Source organism: Eleginops maclovinus, chromosome 18 (assembly GCF_036324505.1).
Source record: "Eleginops maclovinus isolate JMC-PN-2008 ecotype Puerto Natales chromosome 18, JC_Emac_rtc_rv5, whole genome shotgun sequence".
In the NCBI taxonomy this organism is placed as follows: Eukaryota; Metazoa; Chordata; class Actinopteri; order Perciformes; family Eleginopidae; genus Eleginops; species Eleginops maclovinus.
The window spans coordinates 1,603,427-1,624,409 of NC_086366.1; the positions used below are offsets into that span (position 1 = coordinate 1,603,427).

A 20,983-nucleotide genomic window follows, 5' to 3' on the forward strand; every position below is an offset into this window, starting at 1 on the left:
CTGTGACACTATTAAATAACCTATTATTTAGAAGGAAGAGAATCCCATTGTGTGTGAGATATGCTGATGTGCAGAAAAAAAGAAACGCTGTCGAAAACAGGAAGTGTGTGTGTACACAGACTGTGTACATGAAACTAACCCTTAAGGAATCATAAACTATTAGGACATCTTCAATCCATGTGTGTGTGTGTGTGTGTGTGTGTGTGTGTGTGTGTGTGTGTGTGTGTGTGTGTGTGTGTGTGTGTGTGTGTGTGTGTGTGTGTGTGTGTGTGTTCGGTTTCCTGTTGGCCAATTAAAGGAAACAGCTTCAGAGTTTCTGCTTCTCGGAACAAACATAATCATTTCTGAGGAGAAAACAGCTAAGAATCGACAGCAGGAATTTAAAATGTTCACTTCCCTTTATTGGGCCACGATGAAGCACAGTCATTACTTTTTCTTGAACAGTACGATGCAGGATTGAGTCCGAAACGCTAAAATGACTCTTGTTTCTTGGGGGGTTTTGGTTGAAAGCCTGAAATAAACTCTGTGAAAAGCATGTAGCGTTTTGTTAGGACTACGAAATAGAACACATCAGTAAATAATAAAGTCAAAGCGTCTAAATGAGACGACTAAATGTCATCCCGGCCAACATTAGCCGCCTTTAGCTTAGCGGTGGAGACGTGAAGTCATGTGACCTCAGCAGCAGGCTGTTAGCATGTTACCTTTGACCCTTTATTCAACTGTCTGGTCTCCTTTTTCAAAAGGATATCATAGTTTAACATGAGGACAGGTGTGTGTGTGTGTGTGTGTGTGTGTGTGTGTGTGTGTGTGTGTGTGTGTGTGTGTGTGTGTGTGTGTGTGTGTGTGTGTGTGTGTGTGTGTGTGTGTGTGTGAACAAAGCCGACCAGGTGAACAGCAGGTGAGCCAGAGACTGAAGTTTTCTCCACTCTCCTGCTGTCAGTGTGTGTGTGTGTGTGTGTGTGTGTGTGTGTGTGTGTGTGTGTGTGTGTGTGTGTGTGTGTGTGTGTGTGTGTGTTCGGTTTCCTGTTGGCCGATTAAAGGAAACAGGGTGTGACACGGTGAGGAGACACGTTATTTGTTCCATCCACTGTCCGCACACGCAGTTTGTAAAGTTACATACAATACACACAGATCCAGAGCGGACAGGCAGCCAGTCTAGCCGGGGCCAGGGAGCAGTTGGGGGTGCCTTGCTCAAGGGAACTGGCTCCAGTAACAGTCCACACTCCGTATGGCTTGGTCCGATCGGGACGCGAACCGGCGGCCCTTCGGTTAAAAGTACCTACAGACTGAACCACTGCTGCCCCAAATAATGGCAACATGTCAGGAGTTTTAAATGAAAGACTTTAAGATGTTGGCTTCATTTCCAGCTCAGAATCAACTCTGAGTAAAATGTAAAACAACTCAGTATTGCAATAATATTGAGTCTTAAAGCGTGATATGGTGGCAGTTTCCACGTGACAATGTCAGAAGTAAAAACACACAAACAAAGACAGCGATTAAAGGATCTCTGGAAAATATGAATAAATAAAACTCCTTGGAGAAAAAACCTGAGAATCAGCCGATGGTTATCAGGTGTGTGTGACGGTCTGATAACCGCACGGCTCACAGGGATTATCATAAATCTTCTGCGGGATTTTAATTGCTTGTGTTTCCACTGAATTTTATCACACACACACACACACACACACACACACACACACACACACACACACACACACACACACACACACACACACACACACACACACACACACACACACACACACACACACACACACACACACACAGGCCCATGACCAAAGAGCTTATACCAGCAGGTGTTGGTAGATAACTGCCTGTGTGTGTTTTGACTGAACCAAGAATTCAAAGCATTTTCAAATCCTTTTTGTCCTCCCTTTCACACACTTGTGTTTTCTAACCAGTTTATTGATTCTGTATCAAGTAAAGGTTATGATTTTGATCAGATTTTAGGGCAAAGAACCCAAAAATGAAAGGGTTTGCTGGTAAAAAACACACTGCTACCAAACAGGAGGAGGATAGTTCAGTGATGGATGACTACATGGTGGAGCCATCCCCTTATTCAATGTGGAGGAGCCAAAATGCTCCTCCACATTGAGTTTCCCTGTGTTTATTGTGTTGTGATCCTCATTATTTACACCACAAACACTTTTATTTGGTCATTTCCAGCCATGATCACGTGTGTGGTGTGATTTAATGCACCTTCTGTGTCGGGTTTCTGTGGAAAGACGGAGAAGAATTGAGGATGAACCCTTATTTTGTCACACATGCATGCACACACACCCAGTACAGCACACACAGTGAAATAGGACCTGTGCATTTAACCCATCGTAGAACTAGGAGCAGTGGCAGCTATTGTACAGCGCCCTGGGAACGGTGGTGGGAATTTCGGTGCACCGAAGGGGTTCAAAGATCAAGTCCCTACAGTCTGAGCCACTGCAGCCCATACTAAGAGGGTGAGCTAGGCTCCGATAGTCTCTCTTGCCCGTTTGGATGATGCTTTTAACACCACGATCAACCACAACTTCAGCACGGACTGTTTTGCAGCGCCTCAAAGTGAAGATCCAAGTTTTAGCCTCTCCCAGCTTCCCCGAAATGTCTTTCTGGTCTCTGTTTACACCGGAGTCCTGGATCCAGAGTCAAGGCTGTCCCTGTTGCTCTGGTCCTGCCACAGGATTGCTGACCTCCACCTGATCCATCGTCTTCTTATTTATAGACTCATGCATTCTCCAGCATCTGGACTCCCTCTGTTGTAAATGCATTATCTCTTTAACATCTATTGCACGTCTGTCCGTCCTGGGGGAGGGATCCTCCTCTGTTGCTCTCCCCAAAGTTTCTGACATTTTCCCCCGTTAACTGGGGGGGGGGTTCTTTGGGAGGTTTTCCTTGTCCGATGTGAATGTCCGAGGACAGAGGGATTCATATTCTGTACAAACTTTAAAGTCCACTTAGATAAATGCAGAATATGTGATATTGGGCTATATGAATAAACCTTGATTGATTAATTGATTAATTGATTGCTCTCAGCGACTAATAGGGTTTTGCCGCTCCACAATCCTCTCCTATATCAGGGACGTAGGGTTGTTTTTATGTGTGGGAGATCATGTGACAGAGTGACAGAAATGTGAAACGACACAATGACGTTATGTTACTAATTTATTTCTGGAAAAAATATATTTCTTGATTATGACGGAGACAATAGGACATAGACATATATACAATTCTCTTTCATTATTTACAAAAAGGCTAAATTAAATAGGGGAACAGCTATGTTCTGGAGGATATGTACACATTGCATTGGTTTCTTAAATTAACGAAGATAATACAAAGACACGACTACACAGAAACAACACGTATTTTTGGTATCAAATAGATTAGGTAAAAAACAATAAGCATAAGATTAAGAAAGTCTGTGGTCCTTCGAGGTTTTTTAACCCCAAACACCCAGAGCTGTGACAGAACAGCAGGGGGGGCTTTCAATAGTTCAGAAGGACTTGCAGAGGTTGATAAAGGCAGCAAGTTAAGGAAGACAAAACGGAAAAAACGATGACATGATTTGCAAGATGAATCCAGCTCGGCTAGACCTTCACCCGGCCTGGGACATACGTTTCTTATATATCTTTTTTTGTCAAAAGGTAGATTATCTGTTCATGACGGGTGGGAAACACCTGGTTGTTGATAGAGGTACGAACTCTCCCTGATTCACCTGAAACATCACATCGTTTAAAAAACAAATGTCTCCAGTGATGTTGTTTTTCCTGCGACAAAGTCATTGGATTGGATTTGAGTCATGGTGCAGAAGAGGCACTTCAGAGTATGCAGGATTGTAAGGCTTCTTCAGCAAAACAGCAAATGGACGGAGTCACAAAGCTGTCCAATTCAGCTTTCAGACGGGAAAAGTTCAGGTGGTTTAACCTCAAATAAAAAGCTCCTGTCTCCAATTGTTGTAGAAAAAACGGTCCTCCGATGATTTGAGCGACACAACGATTAGGAAGCTAAGGCACCGGTCTTTCCGATTGGTTGTCAGTTCTATTCACGTTTGATGCAAAGAACATACAGATACAAAGATAGACATATTATATTAAGATTTAAAAGTATTTAAAAAAAGATAATTAGTGCAAATTTTTGTTTCTTCTCCGTTGAGCAGCAGTAATAAATATGAAATAGCATGTTGTGTGTACAATAGATCCTCTGGTTGGTCAAGTTTCAAGCCTGAAGGCGTGAGGGTTCATCCACTTTAGGTGTGAAATCTGGAGGTTATACCTGAGAACAGAAAGAGAAACAGCGGTTAGTCATCGGCGTAGAGGGTGATTTTTTAATCGCTCAAATTGAACAAACACAGCTTTATTTATAAAACAGGTGGGTCAATTTTCTGTGTGTGGTTGTGTTGGTAGCATGTCCTTACCTCAGTAGCAAACACACACTGCTCCATCTTCTCTGGGATGATGTACACTGATTGATAGAGACTGTCCTTTCCGAACCCAAGAGGAGGGACGATGATGGTCGAGTCACCCTTTTTACTGCAGGAGAAAAAGAGGGAGGGTTATTACTCCGGCAACATTTCACAGGAAATAATTTGTATACAGACTCCAAACATCCAACTTTAAAGGAGCAGATGAGATTTCAGAGAGGAAGGAAGGGTGAAAACATGGACACACACAGGAAGCCATGAAACTATGATTAGTAACTTACAGGTCAAACTTGGCCAGGCGTTGCTCGTCTTTTGCCAGGTTACAGTCTGCCATTTTGTTTCTGAAAATAGACATGCCGTCTCCGCCGTTCTCAAACAGCGCTGCGTTCTTATTGGACACTTTAAGGTTTCCACCGGGGAGGAGGAAGGCCACCTTCTCCCTGAGGTTGCCAAGTGGCGCTCCTGGTAGGCCACCGATCACTGCGCTGCGATTGTTAACTGCCTCCAGGTTATTCTTCACTGAGTTGGTGATAGCCGTGAGCTTCCTGCCCCGGCGGAGCTGCTTCAGAATGTGGATGCCTACGATGACCAGCAGAATCAGCGTCACCAGACCGAGGATGACCGCGGCGATGAGCGCAGGAGAGGAGTCGCTATTCAGTGAAGGTTTCACAGTCGGCTTGGCATGTTTGTACTCGCATTGAGCGCCCATGAAGCCCTCTGGACACTTGCACACCGGGCCGCTGAAGTGGGCGTAACACTTGCCGCCGTTGTAACAAGAAAATTGGTCGCACTGGCTGGTGCGCACGGAGCAGTCTTTGCCGGTGAAGCCGAGCGTGCATGTGCAGGTGAAGTTGTTGATGCCGTCCACACAGGTGCCGGCGTTGCGGCAGGGGTTGCCGGCGCAGTCGTCCTTATTGATCTCGCAGCGAGGGCCGGAGAAGCCGGGGCGACAGTGGCACATGACGAGCTTACCGAGGTCCAAGCACTGAGCACCTGCAGAGAGAAGACATGAGAGGGTTTAGTTAAAAATGCAGGAGACGAGAGAGCGATGAAGAGGGAGAAACATGTTTGTTACATTTCCTCATCAGGAGCGACATGTGTGTGGGATTAGAAACATCCAGAGGGAAGGTTTTCCAGTATCTGGGAAGTTTACTATAAAACACTGAAACACTTCTGTAATTTCCTATTATCATATTTGTTAAGATTATTAATGATCGCTTGGTTTGACAGCGACTTCAAACAAATTTCTCTTCCAGATTTACTGGGAAAGGAATGAGTGGGCGAGAGGACTTGAGAGCACTGGTTCTGCGGCGACTGTGGGGTCGAACACTCAGGCTGCAACAACAAGCTCCATATTTGGTTGTTCTGTGCAGCTGATGTGTTGCAACACTGTAAACAGAGCGAGCTACCACCAACCACTAGTCAACCTCGCTGAGAGGCAGGAATGATTACAGATTAAAGATAAGCAGGCGGCGGTTTCTGCAGGCTAATGAGGACCTGAGGGAAGACTGAAGTCTGAGCTGGGACCCTCAGAGACCTGAGCAGCTCAGCAGGCCAGCGATAACTGTGTGTGAATTGTAATATTCGGGCGATAAAGTTTTATATTGTGTTGCAAGGAGCCGTCTGATCCTGATTATCTGTGTGCTTCCACAGAGGAACTGACATGAGAATAGGTGAGTGAGGATGTAAAAACATCCCCACTCACAACATTTGAATACCTCATTTCTAACAATCCTTTACAGTTGGAAGCACCAACTTGCAGGAACTTGTTTATGATAGCTGGTCCACCACATTTCAGCCAAAATAAACTGTGAAAAAAAGTGTATGCTTTGTAAAATGCTCAGCAAGAGCAGTTAATATGAGAGTTGCAAGTTTTCTTGTTGAACTTTTTTTTTGGCACAAAAGACCGAGCATTTCTACTGAGAATGAACCGTGATTGGTCCGGCATGGAGCTATATCAAGCGGAGAACTGGATCTCTGCCCAGGTGGCGTGCAACCAGGTACAGAAAGACTGGTGAAGAGTTTCCTGCTAAAAACAGACAGGTTTGTGGCAGCAACGATGAGGTAAGAGGTGCTTGTGTTGACAGACAGAAGATAAGACGTGTTCAGCGGCTCCTACGTGACAATCGAGGAGTTTGACATGCACTCAGATATCTGATGTGAAGCTCGAAACCCAAACATCATGTCTGCATCTTGAGAACTCGTGCAAAACCTGCATTACTGTCCACTTAAATGCCTCGTTGTGCAGCAGATGTTAAGCACACAGTGGAGTGTTTCTCTTCCACACACGGAGGTCATTGACCGTAATCAGTTATCCATCATGGAACAAACCCAACTTTTCAGTCCTTATTTTCAGCAGTGGCCTTTGAACTGAGGCAATCACTGTCCTATCATGTTATAAAACAGACAAGTTGTGACAACTTAATACAAGCCCTTCAGCTGAGGCAGTGTCTGCCAGAGATACGGGATAGATCTGAAGTTTTATGCAGATGACAGACCAATAAAGATCTGAAGTTTTATGCAGATGACAGACCAATAAAGATCTGAAGTTTTATGCAGATGACAGATCAATAAACCCAGTTACTGCATATCAAAGGTCTGTTTTAGTCCATCAAATAACCCTTGATATCGATCGACATTGGATGAACTGCAGTTCATGACTAATGATGAACTGACTGATAAAACACCCTTCATAATAAACAGCGTTCAACTGAGCTCGGTATGTTTGTGAGTGTGACAAAAATATATTTCTAAGCAACCTGCAGCAGGTGAAGATCTATAAGCAGATGAACTCCCAGATGAGAAAACGATGCAGGTTTCAAACCTTCACCAGTTCAGCAGCTCAATCTTTGCCTCGAGTTACATAATCTTTGTTTTACCTGCATAATAATAACATTAAGATGAATTCTTCCTACCCGCAGTAGTAGCAGGACACTCTACCTGCTTGGCAAACCTCCAGCTATTATACAAAACAAACAGGTAAGAGTTCAGGTAGCTTGCAGCTTCTTAAAACAAAGACCATGTCACTCTCACAACCGTCAGAGCAAACAGGCACAAAGCCAAGACTCAGAACATGCAGTAATATCTGGAGCTGCTTCACTGGGACTGGAGGAGAAACTGTTTACAGGAAGTGGATGAATGTCGGCCGCCTACAAGTCTGAACTTCGAGATTATCACAGAGTTGTATCAGCCGTCTGTTTTGAGCTGCTTTTTTTAACTCACAAACTAAAAGGCCTGGTTGCTGTGTTGTGGAATCTGGCAGGTATTGACAGGACTGAAGCACAAGAAGATCTGGGTGTTTTTGAGACACCAGTGTAAAGATAAAGAAAGCCGGATGCTAGAGGTGTTTTTTTCGTACCGTTAGCGCAGGGGTTGCTGCTGCATCGGTCGATTCTCTTCTCGCAGTTGGAGCCCGTGAACCCAGTGGGGCACTGGCAGCTGTATCCGCCGGCCGTATTTTCGACACAGGTTCCTCCGTTGAAACATGGTCCATCTGCGCACGTCATGGCGATGACCTCGCAGTTCTTCCCGTAGAAGCCCTGAGGGCAGGCACAGGAATAATCATCTTCCAAGTCCTGGAGGAAAGAAGCAAGCGAGGTGAGTATGCTGGAAGTGAAGCTGATATACTGTTTGTTTTTTAAGTGTCCTCATGTTTCTGTCTGTTATAAGAGTTAACGTACTGTGCAGCTGCCGCCGTTCTTGCATGGGTTGCTGTCGCACTCGTTGGTCTCGATCTCGCAGTTTTTGCCGGTGAAGCCGGGTCTGCAGGTGCAGGTGTAGCTGCCCTGACCGGTGTTGGTGCAGGAAGCCTCGTTCTGGCACGGCTTGTGGTTGGTGCAGTAGTTCAGATCTGGAGGTCAGATAAAAGGGAAACAAGGTTAGGCAACAAATCCAAACAGAGCCAGCTAAAAGTACCAACATGTAAAACCCCCAAAGTGATCCTTTAATTTGTGATCCCTTTTTATTCAGTGATTAATCCTCTCATTATCATTCGGATTAATTTCACTGAATGTCATTAAGCCTAATTATGAGAACAGACCAACAGCATCTGGAGTCTCTGCTGGCTGCGAGGGAACATCAGTCTTCTTTAACAGAGTGTGTCTGGACACTAAACACTGAAACTGGTAGAGACAGATGCTCTAGGGGTCGGTACACACCTTGGTCGCAGTACAGCCCCCCCCAGCCTTCCTTGCAGTTGCACTGCCACGGCTGCTGGCAGGTCCCGTGCAGGCAGCCCGGGTGTCGGGCGCATTCGTCGCAGCGCTCGCCCTGCCACCCCTGCCGGCACACACACTCCCCGGGGGATTCGCACAAGCCATGCTCTTTGCTGCAACCCACCACACAGATGGCTGATGGGAAAAGAGGGGGAAAGGGAGAAAGGAGGGGGAGGAAGAAGGAGAAGATATTACTATGAGTGTCTCATGTTCTTCGCTCAAACACAAAACAACCATCCCCTACCCTCTGAGGGCCTCTCTCTCTGCCTCACACACACACACACACACACACACACACACACACACACACACACACACACACACACACACACACACACACACACACACACACACACACACACACACACACACACTTGGAGTGCTTGTTAAGCAGTGAGTGAAGCAGCTGGCCCACACAACAAAAGCAACACATGCCATCTCTTTTCACGCAAGGCAGCGCACATTAAGCTGCAGCGCGTGTCCCTGTTAAAGCGGGCGGCCGGCCGACTGTTGGCTAAAAACAAAAGGAGCCAACACACACACACACACACACACACACACACACACACACACACACACACACACACACACACACACACACACACACACACAGAAGCTTCTCTAAGATCTTTTTTTGTCCTCCAGGGTCAGCGATGGCGTTGACAACTGCTTGACTTAACAATTTCAAGGTCGCTTGACAAAAAAAATTGAAGCGCCAAGGGTCCTATTCTTTACCCATCCCCAAACCCCCCCCCCCCCCACGAAGAAACGTTGGAATAAAAAAGGAGGGAATGTAAGAGGAGTAGGGGTTAACTACTGGTTTAAAAAAGCACCTTTTACAGCCACTGTTTGCTGTACTCAGTTTATAAAGGCTGTAAAGATTTTATATTGAAATGTAAATTCAGCTGCAGAATGTCCAGCAGCGAGGACACTTTACTGGAACAACTTCCTACTGCCGGGCATTATGGGTAAGAAATAAACCCAGAATGATAGCTGAAAGTATTTCAACTCACGATCAGAGCAGTAGTCTCCGGTCCAGCCCTCCAGGCAGCGCCGGTTCCCTTGCTCGTCGCAGGTGAAGTGGCCGAAGGTGTCGTTGCGGGGCCGGCAGTAGGCGGAGCATTCCTCGCCGTGGTAGTTTTCGTTGCAGACCACGTGGTAGGAGTACCGGAGCTCGCTGTCGTTGCTGTAGTCCACATCCTGGGACCACTCCCCCCCCACGGTCAGCCTGCGGCGAGTCGCCAGGCGGCTGATCAGGTTGTTCTGGTTATCTGGATAAAAAAAACCCGGGGAACACATGATTAGTGAGTGAGTGTGTGTGTGTGTGTGTGTGTGTGTGTGTGTGTGTGTGTGTGTGTGTGTGTGTGTGTGTGTGTGTGTGTGTGTGTGTGTGTGTGTGTGTGTGTGTGTCGCACTCTGGTGGTGCACGGGCAACTTACCTGTAGAATCGAGTCCTGAAGATTCCGCGTTCCAGGCTTCAATGATCAGAGAGAAAGTCCCCTGAGAGAATTTATAAAAGAGATCCGTTAGAGACCAGAAACATCATGCTTTACTCACTCCTGCGATCCTGCTTGTTTGTCAGCTTTACTTTCATCATGCATGCATCTACAAATGAATGGATGCACATTGCTGAGTTGTTTAAGCACAATGAGACGCACTGGGGCTACTGGAGGTCTCAAGGTGTTAAAAACCCGAGTTCTGAGGCCGAACGGTGTGGTTTCTGTCACTTACCGGCCACTTGTGAAAAGGCACCCTGATGGGCGCGCTCCCGGAGATGGATTTGGAGTCGGCGCCGAAGATGTCCGTGAGCGCGGTTCCGTACGTGCACGGTGGCTCTGGGTCGATAACGTCCTGTGAGTGTTTGAGGCAAACCCGGAAAAATATCTGGCAGTCCCGGGTCTGGAAGCGACAGACTCCCCGGGAGCTGGTGAAGGAGTCGATTTTGAGCTCAAAGACTCCGGAGGAGAGAGCCTGAGGGGGGAAGAGTAAAAAACGGAGCGTTATTACATGAGTCAAACTGTGCAAGAAAATAATGCGTATATTTGATATGCACAAAAATAAATTGCACCAAGTGAGCGTTTTGCAAACATGCTTTAAAATGAACCCCCCTTTTTTTAGCTGCACAGATCTGGTTCTATTTGTGATTTTGGACTCTGTACTGCATTATTCACAACTAAGACACCACAAATGTGTGATATAAAAATGTCAGTAACTTAGGTTCAGCAGAATTGAAGTAAAAATGCAAAAGGAGCTCGGAGCTCTGTGCGTAAAAGCGCAGGTCTCCAAACCTTCTCCTCAGTAAAAACCAAATCACTTCGGCTCTAAAAGTGGAGAACACAATCTGGATCCCTGTGTGTTTGCTGTCAGGGCTACTCACCGTCTGCACGGACACTAGCAGCAGGAGACACGGCAGTAACAGGCGCGCCATCTCGGCACGGAGCGTCCAGGGCATAGAGCTCCGGAGGTCCGAATACAGGTGAATAATTAGAAGTGCGTAAAATCCAAACGGGTCCACAGGAAATGGACACCCCGTCAGGTGAAGAAGTCAAGACTCAAAAATCGCTCTTGGAAGAAATCAAAAAAGCGAGTTTTAAAAGGTCAGAGCAGTCAGGTAAAATGTGTGTGTGGAATAAAAAGAGAGGAGATATTCCGCTGTGCTGCTGGACTCTGGACTGTGGCAGCTGCGGATACACCTCGCTTTATACAGCAGGCTGGCAGGAGGGAGGGGGGTGTGAGAGGGGGAGGGTGGGAGGAGGGAGGAGGGGAAGCGCTGCAAAAAATATCCACCTTAAGTACAAGCTGACTCAAAGCTTTATTGGCCTGTGCACACTGCAGTGAAGCTATGACAGGGACAGTGGCTCCTCCAGCGATGCAACATAATAGCCTACATATATTAGACATAAGAAACAACAACAACCACAACAAAAGCTTCAGTTTGAGCGAAACTTTCCCTCAAATCAATCAAAGCACACTTCCTGCCGAACAGGAACAGCAGATTCCCATCAGCGCTGACACAGAGCCAAGACTTTTATCACACGTGTTTGTTTGTGATCTTCCAGGCAGTGTAGTGAGCGTGCACCGACATGAACATCTGCAGTCACAGAACACAGAGGAATGTGTTCCTGCAGCATGTGTGGAGCTCTGTAAACAACAAATTGCACTGTGCAAAAATCACCTATATGTAATAACATACATGTTTTCAAACATGTATGTTGTTACATAGCACGTGCTGCTACCTGTGCTATAACACCCCCTTCTGAGGGACTGATGAGGGAATCAGATCAAGTCAGGATGATGGTGCGTGTTTTTTTGCAGTGTGGAGAGCCAAGGACCAACATGCATGCTGGGAGGAGGTTGGGGGGGGGGGGGTGTGGCAGTGGTAGGGGGGGGGGGGGTAGCTGTGGTTGTAACAGGGGCCCCCGCTTTGATTCGCTTTCACCACCGAGGGGACAATTACTGCGGGGCAATAGAACAAACTGTCAGGCGACAGCAGCAGCAGCCTGAGCGGCCAAACGCTCCTTTTACTGCGCGCGCGCGCGCGCACACACACACACACACACACACACACACACACACACACACACACACACACACACACACACACACACACACATCTAAATCTGTAAAACTCCTTAAAATAATTCGCATACACATGACATATTAAAGCAGATTCAATACTTACACTTTAATATGTCAGAAATAAGAAGAATCTGAACCCTTTGAGGAAGAGCAGCAGAATAATAGCAAACAGAGAAACTGAATCCGTGTTTACACAACAGCCCGATGTTGTGAGACTCTGGGAGAATCGTAAAGGAGTGAGAGGGTGAACGTGTGTGAGATTTTCATCAAAATAAAAATACAGTCTGTTTATCAAACACTTTCTATTCTTCTGCTCCTGTCGCGTGCCGTCCCTCGAGGGGGTTCAATGATGGGGAGGGGGCACGCCTAGGTTTTTGTTAACACGCGCACAATTAACGCTCTTCAAGGAGAGAGGGGCATCAGATATGGGTGTGTGTGTGTGTGTGTGTGTGTGTGTGTGTCCCAGCTGTATGATAATGCCCCCCCCCCCCTCAGGGTGTGTAGCTGATGTTATTAAGATGGAGCTCATTTTCTCTGAGTTACACATTCACAAAGTTTTTAGATTTTTTCACGAGTTAAAAAACTATTTCGACAATTAGAGTCGAATGACCAATCAGTGAATCAATTATAATTAAATACAGCAGAGGAAACTAATTAAGTACATACACTCAAGTACAAGTAACCGTATACTTACTGTACTTATAAGTACTTTCACTGCCTAATACTTCACTACATGTCATAATGTCCTGTGAGCAGTTAGACCTTACTTTCTGTAAAACATTCAGAGTCTTGCACACAGGTAAGCCAGTGTGTGTGTGTGTGTGTGTGTGTGTGTGTGTGTGTGTGTGTGTGTGTGTGTGTGTGTGTGTGTGTGTGTGTGTGTGTGTGTGTGTGTGTGTGTTACAAACTGTTGCTTTATGTTTGGCGCTCGCGATCCAGCCTCTCCCGCTATTGTTATTCTAATGAGGGCAGCGCGTGCCTCCGTTGTCCCTGACTTTAACCCCCTCCACTCAACCCCCCCCCCCCCTCCAAGGCACGCGGCACGCTTCTCTCCCACACACATCCAGACGTCTCTGCGGCTCGAGACAATGCAGCATAGAAGGATAATATGATATAAGCCTGCACGCGGACGTAAACAATGACTGAAAGTTTTCCTCGAGCCCATGCATCCGCGTGCAAACAACAACAATAACAACAACAACAGTGTTTCTGCCGTATGGACCCCACACTGACAGCAGGACAGGAAATATGTCACACACAGCATCCTGGTTTAAAGAGGTTGAGGAAACTGATAAAAAAAAACTACAGAACTACTAAATAAAATCTCTATAAACTACATTTCCCACCAATATGAGTTTGGGAACTCCTTAAAGGTCACTAATAATTCGGGGAAATTAAAAAAAGTAGGCCATTTAATAAAACAAAACGTTATGACATTATATTTCATGAATACATCCATTAACACTACCTGCTGCAGCTCGTGCAGCGTCCGCTCCCTGGAGAGCTCGAGGGGACGCGTGCACACAGCACGAGGAAGCCTCACCATCAGCAACAATATGCACATATTCGACCGCGAGCCATCTGCTGATCGATCTGCCCCCCCCCCCCCCTCCTCCTCAGACTGCAGATTCAGCAAAAGGGGGCGAGCACACCTTTTGTCCTGCCGCACGTGTCCAAATGGTCTGAGGAGAGGTGGCACGAGCGTTTGTTGAGGTGAGAGAACACATGGCGCGTGCCCAGGTGAAAGGGGGGGGGGGGGGGGGTTGCTGAGGTGAGAAGACAGAGCGGCTCGTGGGAAAGAGTGCAGAGGTGTGAGCAGTCTCAGGCATGCTGCGAGACAAACGGCTGGTCAAGAGAGAGAGAGTGTGTGTGTGTGTGTGTGTGTGTGTGTGTGTGTGTGTGTGTGTGTGTGTGTGTGTGTGTGTGTGTGTGTGTGTGTGTGTGTGTGTGTGTGTGGTAGGGGGTGATGTTTATTAAACAATCCCTAGAAAAAAAATGAACTATCTTGAATTCCTATCTGTCAAACATGGCCACTCTTAGCCCCGCCTCCTCACAGACCTGAGAGGTCAGAAGGTGGAAGCTGATTGGCTGCTCAGGAACAACAATGTTACTTATGAATTTATATTACAAAAAACATGATTAAAACATATCACATATATTATTCTGAAATGGAACAAGACCTGAGTACTTCTACTTTTACTCAAGTACACGAGCTGAGTACTTCTACTTTACTCAAGTACAAGATCTGAGTACTTCTACTTTACTCAAGTACACGAGCTGAGTACTTCTACTTTACTCAGGTACAAGATCTGAGTATTTCTACTTTACTCAAGTACAGGACCTGAGCATTTCTACTTTTACTCAAGTACAAGATCTGAGTACTTCTACTTTTACTCAAGTACAAGACCTGAGTACTTCTACTTTACTCAAGGACAAGATCTGAGTACTTCTACTTTTACTCAAGTACAAGATCTGAGTACTTCTACTTTTACTCAAGTACAAGATCTGAGTACTTCTACTTTTACTCAAGTACAAGATCTGAGTACTTCTACTTTACTCAAGAACAAGATCTGAGTACTTCTACTTTACTCAAGAACAAGATCTGAGTACTTCTACTTTACTCAAGTACAAGATCTGAGTACTTCTTCCACCTCTGCATGAAACACGGTAAACTAAATGACGTCACAGTAAATGGTGCTGAGTCTAAAGGAGAACTGAACATGAACTATCTTCCTGACACAGGTTCGGGTTAGATGAGCTGAGTACCGGACTGTTTGTTGTGTTCCTCCTGAAGGTGCCAGTTTTCAGTCTGTTCTTCTAGAGTTCTAACAAATGGCAGAGTCATAAAACCTGCTCGGTGTTCCCAGCTTCACACCTCAGGCGGGAACCCAGAACACTGACCTGGAAACAGCTGCAAGAATCCAACCACATCTCAGATCAAATGCATATAGAAACACATTGCAACTGCTGGCTCATATGAACCATGCACCACATGCATGTGCAAATACATACATATTTAAATATATCAGCCGTATGGAGGAGCTCCAAACCAAGTTACACATTTACATTACATTGCTTTTAGCTCAGGCATTCACCCAAACGTTAAACTCGTAGTGCTTTACTCTTTTCTTTTGTTTACTTGTTTATCTTTTACATTTTATTTGTGTTATGGCCAATGCACGATGTACCTTAAAGGCTCATATTAATGATACCCTGTGGTGCAATGTGCAGTTTGTGTTGCATTAAATGTCTGTTATGAATTATAATCAACCCAAATATTTAGCAGCACAATTAGCCCATATGTATATTCATTTGAATCATATTTATTTAGGATATATTGAGTTTTAGACTATATATCCTAAAAGATTTCAGCAGTATTCATCCCTCCACTGAACAGCAAAGCATACATTGGATGCTGCAAAACATTGTCATTTAATCTACAGAATATACCAAGAGGTCAAAATAGGTTTAGGGTATATTAAATAATATAATGTAAGAACTAGTAGGATAAATACTTTGATAGTACACTATTATTGGATGTAAAACCTGGCAAAAGAAAGCCGGCTTACAACTCGATATGCATCTTGTTTGTATCATATTAATTCCCAGTGACTGAAATATCCGTTAACATGCATCTGTACTGGGAGATTAAAATGAGCAGTTTTGGATAATGTTTTTAAATCTGGTTAATTCCCCCAAACTGCCAACACACACACACACACACACACACACACACACACACACACACACACACACACACACACACACACACACACACACACACACACACACACACACACACACACAGCCTCAGGCATCATGAAGGGGTTTTTGGCACGTGGTCGTCTGTCCGTTGAGGGGGAGACCTCGCGTACTTTGCAGGTAGGTGTGATTCCCCCCCCCCCCCCACACACACACACACACCCCTCCACTCACTCCTCTCGCGCCACTTGTTCCCTCGCTTCACGCGCTGCTGTCAATCTGTGGCATTAACATGACTCAAAAGGCGCGTGCATAATGAACGCTATATTAACATCTGCATGCACGCGGGCGCACGCATTAACATCCTTGCACATCAAAGAGGAAGTGAGGAGCTTCCTGATGGGAAATTAAATGTTCTCACGGTAAATACATGCATTATATGTGTTGTGTGTGTCTTGAGTTATCATGGTCTAATATCCAAAAGATATCTTCAATTTAACGATGTGCTTTTATTTTGAAAATTGCACCTCCTGCCCACAGTGCCATGATAATACAAACTGGTATTGAGTTGCTTTCTGTGATTTTTTGTGACCAATTGGTTAATGAATATCCTCTCATATTGATCACAGCGCCATAAATCCATAGATGGTATAAGATTTTTAGGAAAAACTTTTACTTTAACAGCTTTCTTTGTTATACAAACCGTTTTGTTTGAGCTACTTACCTTTAGTTAATTATTTGAATACTTACAGAAACACTGAGGTAAATGGAAGTAAGGAATATAGTTAATAAAGTCAGTAGTATACTGAAGCAAACCTGCACTATGAACATTAGTAAAGCTAAAGGCGGCTAATGTTGGGCTATAAAGGAACTACAGCACAGTCACATGACTTCACGTCTCCACCGCTAAGCTAAAGGCGGCTAATGTTGGGCTATAAAGGAACTACAGCACGGTCACATGACTTCACGTCACCACCGCTAAGCTAAAGGAGGCTAATGTTGGGCTATAGAGGAACTACAGCACGGTCACATGACTTCACGTCACCACCGCTAAGCTAAAGGTGGCTAATGTTGGGCTATAGAGGAACTACAGCACGGTCACATGACTTCACGTCACCACCGCTAAGCTAAAGGAGGCTAATGTTGGCTATAAAGGAACTACAGCACGGTCACATGACTTCACGTCACCACCGCTAAGCTAAAGGCGGCTAATGTTGGGCTATAAAGGAACTACAGCACGGTCACATGACTTCACGTCTCCACCGCTAAGCTAAAGGCGGCTAATGTTGGGCTATAAAGGAACTACAGCACGGTCACATGACTTCACGTCACCACCGCTAAGCTAAAGGCGGCTAATGTTGGGCTTTAAAGGAACTACAGCACTGTCACATGACTTCACGTCACCACCGCTAAGCTAAAGGAGGCTAATGTTCGGCTATAAAGGAACTACAGCACTGTCACATGACTTCACGTCACCACCGCTAAGCTAAAGGCGGCTAATGTTGGGCTTTAAAGGAACTACAGCACGGTCACATGACTTCACGTCTCCACCGCTAAGCTAAAGGAGGCTAATGTTGGGCTATAAAGGAACTACAGCACGGTCACATGACTTCACGTCACCACCGCTAAGCTAAAGGAGGCTAATGTTGGGCAAAAAGGAACTACAGCTTTTACACGCTTTAAAGCTTTAACTGTGTCCTAGCAAATCCAAGCAGATAAACTCTTTGGAAAGAAGGAAATCACACTGAGCAGGTTTCCTTGTTTAGGAAGCCTGTCACCACTTAGTTAAGTTTAACGGCTCCTAATGAGCTTTTATTTAGTGTGAGATCGCCTGTGGTCTTCTGACTCCAATCTGTAAAAACAGGATTTTATTCAAAGACGGAGACTTGTGCAAACAGCAGCATTTCATCCTTAATCCTGAAGCAGGATCAGTCTCCATGAAGTGTTTGAATCTCTGCAGGAAGTCTCCCTGATCTTCTCTATCCTGCAGAATGAAGCCTTTAATCTGTTTGTTTTAACTGGCATCAGCTCCGACTGCAAACAGCACAACAAACAAGAAACTTTGGGCTTTGTTTTACTTCCAGAATGCAGTCCACGAGCTAGAACGAGGGTTTTACCACCTGCAATTCATTTGCAATAAAGACTTTGGCAGGATTTGTGTTGTTTTCACTAAGTGGTGGTGAATATATGTTTGTTTTCTATCCATATGGGCCTCTTCTGTGCTTCATGTTTGCCCTGAAGGTTGAACATGGATGAAAGAAAAACCCCTGATGGTCTGCAGGGTTTGGTGATGTAACTTTGGAATGCATGTTCTGCGCCTACTCTAACAAATAAGTTAGATATGTGAGGTAAGTCAAAAGCAAATCCAGCAGGAACAGTTTTTGATGTCTTAAACAAAATGGTCTCATTTGTGCAATATTTTAGCATATGGTGGAGGAGGAGAGAACTGCAAGCAAACTTATTTTTTGCAGCATGATTAGGTTTAACCATTGCACACAAACGTACTTTCAGATATGTATTCTTGTATGGTGTACCGTGGCGGCATAGGGACTTGGCTTGGGAACTGGAAGGTCACCGGTTCAAGTCCCAGAAAGAACCAAGTGCTACCGAGGTGTCCCACCCTTCTCCTCCTCCTCCTCCTCTCCTCCTCCTTCTCCTTCTCCTTCCATTTTTTTCTCAACATAAAATATCTACTTGGTCTTTTTTACACCTCATGTGTAAATGGATTGCTACTTAATTTCATTGTTCTGTAAAAAATCCCAGTTGAGACGAATAACCTAATAAAAATAACAAGATATTTTGGATATCTCTGATGATTGGCTCTTACTATTTCCCTTTCTAACCTCATGTTTTAATGAACATGTTTCTACAGTTGGACTCACCTCCTGTCTGCTGCAGGCGTTGGAGGGTTTTGGTCCCCGCAGGTATTCGTGCCAGCTTTATTTCCCATGATGCACCTCTGCGGTTCAGCGCTCGATGATCTTCAGAGGCGTTTACGGTGCCGACACCTCGCAGGATTTGCAGAGTTGGTAGAGAAGTTTCCCGCAGAGAAGGAAAACAGATTTACAGGACTCAACGCACCGCAGGGTTTCTGCTTCAGATCCAAGGGAATTCCTGAAGTTTGGAGGGCTTTCAAACTTGAGTTTTCCAGAAAATAAACAGAAGGTTACCTCATCACAAACTGCAGCTTTATAAAATTGGCACGTTGTTATTAAAACCCTCTTTACCTTTGTGTTGTTAAATATAACAAATAATTCAGTTTCTTCCAAGGTGTACTCAATTACTCAGAGAAATGGATATAAATTGGTTATTTAATCAATTATATTTGACATAAGCGTATTCTGCAGGAGTGTTTTACTTCAAACCCCCCCCCCCAAAAAAAAACAGTTTTCTGAAAAAGTCTGAAACATTACATTTTGTACCGCAGCTCGAAAAAGTAAAAAGTACGATGGAAAAATACTTTGTGTCTCTTTTTGTATTTCATCCTCAATAAATATGACACTTTTAATGGAAAATAGTGCCACGTTAACAAAAGAATGATAAAGATTCCTATATTCTGGTCAGGTAGGTTTCAAACGTGTGTTTCAGTAAAAAATATAGACAAAAAATACACATTTTACCTTTAAATGTCATCACAAACTGCAGCTTAAAGTCCATTTAAATGTACTTTACCCTCGTCTTTGTTTGACTCCTTTGACGCTCTTGAATATAGAACAAATAATCAGTTTAAATCTTCCAGGATGTACTCGATTACTCAGAGGAAGTACAATGAATTCCTCATTAAATTAGAATCGGAGGATGAAACCCTCTTTATTGTCACATACAGCACAGCAGAGCACACACAGTGAAATTAGTCCTCTGCATTTAACCCATCCTAGTACTAGGAGCAGTGGGCAGCTATCGTGCAGCGCCCGGGGAGCAATGGGGAGGGGGGATTGGAGGTGTCCGGTGCCTTGCTCAAGGGCACCACAGCAGGGCCTAGGAGGTGAACTGGGACCTCTCCAAGTAGCAGTCCACTTTCCATATTTCAAGTCTGTTCGGGGACTTGAACCGGCGACCCTACGATTCCCAGTCCAAGCCCCTACTGACTGAGCCACTGCTGGACTGACTGAGCCACTGCTGGACAATTAGTGTATTAGTGTATCCTGCAGGAGTGTTTCAGTTCAGTCCAAAAAAAGTTTTCCACTTTAGAAATGTGCAGAAAAAAAACGACAAATATTACTTTTAAATATCATAAAAAAACTGCGTCTTTACAGCAGCTTGAAAAAGTAAAAAGTACCATTAAAAACATTTACATTTGTTCAAACTCAATATTATAAATCTGACACTATCAATGGAAAACAAATATTCAGTTAAAATGTCCCAAGTCTCGGAAAAAGGACAGAAATCTAATATTATTTCACATTACAACAGGAGGGTTTCTACTTCAAATCAAAAAAGGATAAGTATTCCTGAAGTTTGGTGAAATGAGTTTTTAAACTTGTGTTTTACGGTAAAACATATAGAGAGAAGCTACAGATTTGATCTCTAAATCTCATCACAAAATGAAACTTAGAGTAAATTTAAATGTACTTTGCCTTTATCTTCTCTTCTTCCCTATACCCAATAATAGCAATGACCCTCTACAGTTTAAATATACCAGGATGTACTCATTTAGAAAGGAGAGTTGGGTATTTATTTGACCGTATCAGTGTATCCTGCAGCGAACAGGAGTAAAATCTGTTGGTTTTTAATCCTAAATGGGTGGAAATTCACTTTCAGAGTCGTAAACAGAAGTGGAAAAAGGCAAATGCTGGAAGCAGATTCAATTAGGTATTTATTAAACGTGATTGCATCCTGCATGAGTTTAAATAAAACCTGCTTGGTTTGCTTTTTTTGCATCCCAAACGAGATGAAATGCAGCTTTAAAGGGTCGTAAAAGTGGAAAAAGTGAGGTAACCAATTCATAATATTTGAAATCGATCCTGTGGAGAAAAGAAGCTGAATTTACAACTTGGTGTAAAAACCCTCGGAGGAAAACACATAATTAAAGCGCTGTAAATAAAGCAATAACAACGTG

General features: G+C 44.5%; 1 protein-coding gene across 2 annotated transcripts; it reads right to left on the reverse strand.

Annotated features, from left to right (window-relative positions):
* Positions 1 to 3,161: 3,161 nt before the first annotated feature.
* Positions 3,162 to 11,322, reverse strand: dlc (deltaC). 2 transcript variants are annotated; one of them, XM_063906483.1, is made up of 10 exons: positions 11,021 to 11,322; positions 10,375 to 10,614; positions 10,083 to 10,143; positions 9,657 to 9,914; positions 8,587 to 8,778; positions 8,110 to 8,279; positions 7,788 to 8,004; positions 4,711 to 5,422; positions 4,424 to 4,538; positions 3,162 to 4,281 (listed from the first exon to the last, which is right to left on the reverse strand). In XM_063906483.1, the coding sequence occupies exons 1-10, from the start codon at positions 11,093 to 11,095 to the stop codon at positions 4,276 to 4,278; spliced, it is 2,046 nt and encodes a 681-aa protein (XP_063762553.1). In that variant the 5' UTR covers positions 11,096 to 11,322; the 3' UTR covers positions 3,162 to 4,275. The 2 variants fall into 2 exon arrangements, with proteins under 2 accessions (XP_063762553.1, XP_063762554.1); XM_063906484.1 differs by lacking the exon at positions 8,587 to 8,778.
* Between the last annotated feature and the right edge of the window lie 9,661 nt (positions 11,323 to 20,983).

What these genes read in the sequence shown, in the direction of transcription:
- dlc (XM_063906483.1), bottom strand. Translation starts at nt 11,095, where the DNA reads ATGCCCTGGACGCTCCGTGCCGAGATGGCGCGCCTGTTACTGCCGTGT. An exon ending in CGGAGACTACTGCTCTGATC is followed by an intron (nt 8,779 to 9,656) that starts GTGAGTTGAAAT and finishes TTTTCCCATCAG; the next exon opens with CCATCTGTGTGGTGGGTTGC. An exon ending in GGGGCTGTACTGCGACCAAG is followed by an intron (nt 8,280 to 8,586) that starts GTGTGTACCGAC and finishes TCTGACCTCCAG; the next exon opens with ATCTGAACTACTGCACCAAC.